We start from the raw sequence: 8067 nt of genomic DNA on the forward strand, positions 1-8067 counted from the left end.
ACTGTTCTGCTATGATATTGTTGGGAAAATCTCAAAATTATATCTTAGGTTTTATGGAGTCCACGGAGAATCTCTAACCCACATTGCAAAACAGAAATTCTCTCTGGAATAATGTGGTTATTCCACATGCAAGAGGTTACTATAATACATATAAGAGTATTACAAACTGAACCTTAGTTTCACCCTGAAAGATACACACAGGTTACTTGGTATGGAGGCAGAAACCAAGGTACCAAACTTTTTACACAAATTGTTGGCATTCTTAAAGGGACAGAGGATCACTGTTTACCTTTTGTACTCTCTTGCTATTTTTAAGACAATTCCAGAACAATCAACATGATTTTGGGGAGACACAAATCTGAAACTCCATATTCCATCCTTGCTACTTTATTTTGTTTAAATCATCATATAGTAATTTGAGTTTAAGACTAATTTCTGTCATTTAGATTAATATTGAAAATATTTACTAAATAACTTAGGAAGTAAAGATTTGGTTCTAAGATTACATATAATCAATAATGTTAATTTTGAGATTCAAAACCCTGTAGCATCTGGAAAACTTGTTTAAAAGTATAACTATATTAAGACTTATTTGTGAAATAAAACATTTCTGAAACACTTAGGAATACATGCTTATTCCATTCTCTGGATAATTAGTACTTCCTGAAATCTGTTGAGAAATAACTTCCATAAAAAAGAGAGCAGCAATTCCAGAAGCTGGGTGTCAAGATTACATAATTTAAAAATTCAGTGTTCCAGCATTGGCTTGATATAAAACGGCCTTTAAAAAGTATTTTTAAATGCAAATACTGAATTCTTGATGCTTCCTTTAAGACAAGTATTCTTTCAAATTAATGAAGTATGATCTTGGATTGTCTTCTATGAGGTATCCGTAGAGTCACATCTCATTCTGTAAACAATGTTTTGAAGATATCTTCACTTGAAAATCATGGTGAAGTCTCATTTTACCATTAAACAGAGACTAGCATTGTCAGGCTGGGGTGACTGAGAGACTGGTACTTGATACGGACACAGCTGTCAGGGATCCCATTTTTCTCATTTGGGTTTGCATTTATTGCTCTCAAGTCTGTGACTGCAAGATAATAAGGCAGGAGTCCCCAAAATATATAAAATTAGGGACTGGAACTCTGGCAATTTGCACAAGTTCTGTCCACATCTTGCCTGTAACTCTGAAGCTGAATAGTACATTTATACATGCCAAATGTGTTCAATAATAAATGGTTTGCTTTGGATTGTACTTCCTCCCATTTAGATGAACTTCCAGGAACTGCAATATCAAAAAAAAAATCATTACTATTCATTGTACATAGTTACACATTAGTGAAAAAGACAGTGAAAAAAAAACCTTATACTGTGGGTGTATTTTTATTTGTCTGATTTCTACCTTCTCTAAGCTACTCTGTTAAAGAAGTATGCCAGTTTACACATCCATAATGGTTTCTCATTATTCCAATCACTTCAGTCCACTAGAATACTAGACATCAATTATAGGCCTGTCATTAAAAAGATTTTTTGCACTTTTAAAAATAAACTTCATACATATATGTGTATTATTTTGACAAAAACATAATAAAAACAGTATCTGCAAAATGCCTTAAAGAAATAAAAAACATAAGAATCTAGCATTTCCTATGTAGAAAAGAGCATGTAAAATATACTTAATGCCTTTAATCTGAAAACATCAATTTGCAATGCCTCATTTCAAAGATATCAATAATTATTGTTCTGCTAATTAATATGATCTACAACTTACCCCTGAAGAGCCTCACCCCTCCCTTAAGACAAGTCTTTTCAGCAGATAAGTCTTCCTACTTAATTACAAGCACAGGTGTTTAGCTCTAAAGATAGAAATCCACCAACCCCAGGCCCACATTTACTATCAGAAACATACTTAGCTGTATGTGAACAATGGCAGTAGATTTTCCTGAAGTGAGAGACCAGATGTTTAAATCTTCCACTGAATATACATCCTCTATTTTCATCAAGGCTTCTTTGATATAGTCTACATTCAAATGACTTGGTACACCTGTTAAGATAGGAATATATAAGTAAAGTTTACCTTGGGAAAAAATGGTTTTACATTACTGATAAGACATTTTTCAAAGAAAAGATGGCTTTGCTCAATTCAGTTTAAACAGATATTTTAAAATACCTCAAGATACCTAAGATATATATGTGCATGGTGTACCTCAAGATATACTGTGCACATATCTATTTTTACTAAAAATGTAGGATCTATACAAGAGATTAACACCTACTTAAAAAGTTCATTCTCACTTTAGAATCACATTTTGATTCTGAAAAGAATCAAATTAGAATATTTCATTTAATAGCAATCCAGGATAAAGAAAAAAAAAGAAGGGACAAACATTCAATACTGATAAACCTATTAGTGAGAACTTTTATTTTCATGGTTACATGTAATATTAGCTTGTAATATTGTTGGGACGTTGTAAATATAACAAAGGACGTTGTAAATATAACAAAGTCCCAAGTTAAACAGGAATTAAAGAATAAATAAACAACTAAACATAATCACATTGAGAATCAATAGAGTTGCATTCTTGTCCTAGCTCTACTATTTATTAGCAGCATTACCTTAACCAAGGTAAATTATCCTCCTGAACTTCAATTTTCTTGCTTGTAAATGGAGGTAATTTATTTCATCGTTTGCCTTCCCTACTTTGTTTGGCTACTGTAAGGGTCAAATGGGTGGCAGATGGGAGAGTGCATTGATTCTTATGTTACATATGTACCTGTAAGGTAGTGTTACACAGCCTAACAAGTAACAGCAGAAAGCAGAAGATGTAACTTTATCCTAGACTGTCTTCCTTGACTCCCAATTTGCTTTGGAGAAGTAACAAACCCATAATGGGGATACTAGTGAGATCTTACCTTCTAGTATTATAACTACTGTATCCCATATGATGTGAAATGTTGTAAAAGCCACAAGACATGAAAATACATATGTGCAGATGGGATCAGCAATCTTGTATTCTGGCTAAAAGATAATAGATCAAAGTTTATAATTAAATATAGACAGACATAAAGCAGACTATAAAGCAACACAAGGCATATATTCCCTCTTCTTTGCTTTCTTTAGTGGGATTGGAGAATACCTTTAAAACCTGGATATTATAATTGAGAAACATCTTCACTATTTTCTAGAAAGTTAATGTCTTTCTTCATGGGACCTATTTCCAGAAGTTTAATTGCTGTTCTTCTCTAGGCCTTCTCTACATCTTCCACCCAGAATCATAGAATGTAAGAGCTTAAAGGAGTTTGTTTTAGAGACAGTGTCTTACTATACTGGCCAGGCTGGTCTCAAACTCCTAGGCTCAAGGGATTCTTCTGTCCCATTTTCTTAATTGCTGAGAATATAGGCAGGCCCTATCACACCCAGCTCTAGAAGGAATTTCAGTAGCCATCTGATCTAAGCCTGTCATAATAAAAAGGAAGGAACTCAAGTTTAGAGTTGAGGGACTTCCTCAAGGTCAAAGCACTAATTGCAGAGCTAAGATTGGAACTCAGATCCCTGGATTTCTAGCCCAGTGCACATTTCACTATCTAGCTCAGTGACAAGATTTAAAGCTGATTCTCCAGTGAAAAAACTATCAAGGCCAACTACATAGTAAGTATCTCCTGAGGTGATCCCATTGTGTTTACTGCTAACAAAAGAACTATACTGATGGCTTACATCAATGTAAAATGAATAAAATTGGCATTGGTGTCCAGCATACTGATAAAAGGACAATCAACTTTAGTTTTAACATTGACAGAGCTGGGCAAAGGCCCTAAGATAATTATGTGCTCCATTTACTTGGGAAAAAGAAGCAAAACAGCCAATATAAATTGAAATTAAATATATTTTCAAACAGAAAAATTAGTAATCATATTACCTTGAATCGTATGATGTATGCAGCTATTAGTACACCCACACTCTGTACCAAATCCCCCAAAGCATGTACAAATGCAGCTCTCACTGCCAGGCTATCCTGGCTGTGTCCACACCCAGAACCTATGGTAGGAGAATTTGAAGGCAGGGAGTGGGAATGAGAGTGATGGTGACCAGACTGGTTCAACAGAAACCCCATTCTGTTAAAAATAAAAGAAAACATTATTATTTTTCATAATGTTATTGATAAAAATATTTGTTACTAGTCAGACATTAATGAGGTAATATGGTCATTTGTTCAATAAATATTTGAACGCTTATTATTTATCAGTATTGTTCTAGTTGCTGGCATCAAAACTGGGTAAGACAGATACATTCCTACTCTCATGGAGCTAATGGGAGAAGGCAGAGAAGCATATATATATATATATAATGGATAACTAGACAATGTGAAATGCTTTCAAGAAACAAAGCGTTCCAAGAAGATGGAGAAGATAGGGATTGTGGTCAGAGGCCTCTCTCAGATTCTGAGCAGAGACCTGAAGGGTTTCAGGGAATAAGTGATGGTGTAAGTGTTCTAGGTAGAAGAGCTGGGCAAAGGCCCTAAGATAAACATGTACTCCATTTACTTGGGAATAAGAGGCAGGACAGCCATTATAGCCAGAATAAAGTGAGCCAAAGTGCTAGGAGATGGCTGGAGAGGTACACAGGGTCTTATTAAAAGAGCTATGGTAAAGACTTTATTCTAAGTACAAAGAGAAGCCACTAGGGCAGCAATTGGTCAGCTATGGCCAGTAGACCTTTTTGGCTAATACATTTTGTACATCAAGTTTTACTGGAACACACCCATGCTCATTAGTTTATATTTTTAAGTGTGGCTGCTTTTGTTTTATAACAACAGAGTTGAAGAGTTTTGAAAGAGATAGGATAGCTCTCAAAGCCTCAAATATTTACTATCTAACCCATAACAGAAAAAGTTTGCTGACCCAAGGTCTAATGGTTAAATACATAATTTAAAAATACAGTAACTTTTAGGAAAAAATTGGTAGCTTTTTTTTGTTGTTTGTTTTTGAGACAGAGTCTCACTCTATTGCTCAGGCTAGAGTTCCATGGCCTGAGCTGAGCGCAAAGCAACCTCAAACTGCTAGGCTCAAGTGATCCACCTGCCTCAGCCTCCCAAGTAGCTGGGACCATAGGTAGTGCCACAATATCCAGCAAAGTTTTCTATTTTTAGTAGAGACAGGGTATTCTCTTGCTCAGGCTGGTCTCAAACTCCTGAGCTCAAGCAATCCATCTGCCTTTGCCTCCCAGAATGCTAGGATTACAGGTCTGAGCCACTGTACCCTGCTAAAAAGTTGGTAGTTAAAAAAAAAAATTTAGTTTACACAAAAGTATTCTAAAAGTTAAACAATAACAAAAACCTTTGTTCTACTTAAATTCATGAATGTTAGACAAAGTCCAACATACCTGAGCAAACTAATGAGGAATTTATGATGTCCAAAGTGTTTCATTTCATTAAAAAATATGAAAACATCACTGCCCATTACTGGATGCATGTACAATAGTCTCTAAGTTCATAGTACTTGAAAATATGAATGCAGCCTCAGTGCCTGCAGCTCAAATGGCTAAGGCACCAGCTACATACACCAGAGCTGGTGGGTTCGAAACCAGCCTGGGCCTGCCAAACAACAATGACAACTACAACCAAAAAAATAGTTGAGTGTTGTAACGGGCTCCCAGCTATTTGGCAGGCTGAGGCAAGTGAATTGCTTAAGCCCAGGAGTTGGAGGTTGCTGTGAGCTGTGATGTCACAGCGCTCTACCCAGGGCAAAAGCTTGAGGCTCTGTCTCAAAAAAAAAAAAAAATTTAATGTGAAAAAAATACAGAGCTTACATTATATTAACTGCAACTCCAACAGCTGCGGTGATAAGCATTATATCTCCATTTATTTCATAGTTCATGTGGATAGTTCTTTGGACAGCTTCATATAAGAGGAATCCCATAAGTATATACACCAACAGCACACTAATCATAGCGGACAAAACCTCTAGAGGGAAAAAGATATAAAACAAATATATTTATATCAGCATTATTACACATCATACTAACTATTATACAGTCTTTTATTTATAATTCCTTCATTTCAAGGAGATAAAAGCACTCTATCACTTTCATCGTGTCATTTTTGTTACTTAAAAAGTGGTTAGCAGCTTGACTGAGCTGGATCTTCTGCCAATTCATTTCCACCATTCTCCATCCTCATCCTTCTTTAGGGTCAAATTATGTATATTTACAGATCATACAGAAGGTAAAAAATGACAAACTGAGAAAAAAATTAGTAACATATGTGACCAGACTAATTTCCTCATATTTGAAAAGGACACTCAGAAATCAGTAACAAAAATAAAAGCAGTAACAAAGTGAACAACACATAAGAAAAATGGGTAAATGACACAAACAGTAATTCCCAGTAAACAGAAATAGCCAAATAATCAAAATTCAATCATAATAAAAGTTATTCAAATAAGAGTAAGATTTCTTTTCCCCTGACTAAATTGGCAAAAATTAAAAAGCTTGATAATAGTCAGAGATAGCAAGGATATAACTAGTGGATGTATTTTAATGGTATCATCTTTGTAGAGAACCAATTAAATAAAATAAAAGTTTAGAAGTTTAGAATACATATATTCCTTGATCCAACAATTCTACTTCTAGGACTCTGATGGAAACACTCTGCAAAGATACCTACAGGATTTTCATTGTAGCATTGTCTGTAATATAAACAAACGCATACGGAGACATTTTAAATGTTTACCAAAGAACAACTTAATAAATTACGATATATACATATATAGTAGAATACAATGCAGCCATTTATTTTTTTAAAAAAGAAAAATAGGGCAGCGCCTGTGGCTCAGTGAGTAGGGTGCCAGCCCCATATACTGAGGTTGGCAGGTTTGAACCTGGCCCCAGCCAATCTGCAACAAAAAAATAGGCGGGCGTTGTGGCAGGGACTTGTAGTCCCAGCTACTGTGGAAGTTGCTATGGGCTGTGATGCCACCGCACTCTACCGAGGGCAACAAAGTGGGACTCTGTGTCAAAAAAAAAAAAAAGAAAGAAAAATCAGGCAAATTGATCATCACAAGAATGACAAAAAAAGACTATACTTTTAGAGATGATTTCCATATTCCATTATTAGAGAAGTTTCTCTGAACATGTTTTTAAAAAGACCAAAGTATTACATCTGGGAAGTGGGACTGGAAGCTTGAGAGATTTATTTTTCACTTTAGCCTTTCTGGTAATGTTTGAAATGTTATGAACTTTTATATTAAACACATATTACCTGTAGACTAAAGAAAAATAATTTTGTTTCTAAGGGTCTTGCTGTGTTGCCCAGGCTAGAATACAGTGGCATCATATCTCACTGTAACCTCAAGCTCCTCTTGCCTCAGCCTCTGGCATAGTTGGGACTATGGGCATGTGCCACCAAACCTGGATAATTTTTTATTTTTATTTTTTTGTAGAGACGAGGTCTTGTTATGTTGCTCAGGCTGAATAAAAACAAAATATTTAAGAAATCCAAGCATTCAACATGCCTTGCAGGATTTCTCTTCTAGGAATGATATACACACTCAGGCCAACTGAGTTGCATCTGTGCAAAATGTTCCAAGGCTATTCATCAAGTGCTGTATATAATGACAAACGATTGGAAACAACCAAAAAGTGATTAGTAGGAGCAAGTAACATGGAATTCTAAGCAGCTATAAAAAAGTAAAGGCATAAAAAAATTTACCCTGACAATGAGTAATTTCTAAGACACAGTATCATATGAAAAAAGCAAAGTACACAATAATTATGTATGACACATTACTATTTGCATAAAAAAGTTGAAAAGAGGACACATAGTCATCTGTAAATGTAATCTCTGGAAGGAATATATAAAATACTAAAAAAACCCTGATTACCTTGTGTGAGAAAAACTGGTAGCTGGGAAACATGACTTTGTAGTATGTATTTGAATTTTCAACCATGTGAATATAAAGTAAAAACAAAATTTTTTTTTTTTTTAGAGACAGAGTTTTACTCTGTTGCCCTCAGTAGAGTGCTGTAGCATTACAGCTCACAGCAATCTCCAGCTCTTGGGCTTAGGC

The 8067-nt window shown here is 35.1% G+C and overlaps 1 protein-coding gene across 1 annotated transcript in view; it reads right to left on the reverse strand.

The window, feature by feature from the left end:
• Positions 1-1050: 1050 nt before the first annotated feature.
• Positions 1051-8067, reverse strand: part of SLC30A4 (solute carrier family 30 member 4) — a 34260-nt gene continuing 27243 nt past the window's right edge. The window contains exons 4-8 of the mRNA XM_003791802.3: positions 5810-5963; positions 3921-4116; positions 2917-3022; positions 1913-2047; positions 1051-1288 (exon numbers count right to left, since the gene is read on the reverse strand). Of these exons, the coding sequence (XP_003791850.1) occupies positions 1134-1288; positions 1913-2047; positions 2917-3022; positions 3921-4116; positions 5810-5963 (746 nt within the window). The 3' untranslated portion in view covers positions 1051-1133. The remainder of the gene's footprint in view (positions 1289-1912; positions 2048-2916; positions 3023-3920; positions 4117-5809; positions 5964-8067) is intronic.

Source organism: Otolemur garnettii, unplaced genomic scaffold (genome assembly GCF_000181295.1).
Source record: "Otolemur garnettii isolate 467f Iridium unplaced genomic scaffold, OtoGar3 scaffold00050, whole genome shotgun sequence".
NCBI lineage: Eukaryota > Metazoa > Chordata > Mammalia > Primates > Galagidae > Otolemur > Otolemur garnettii.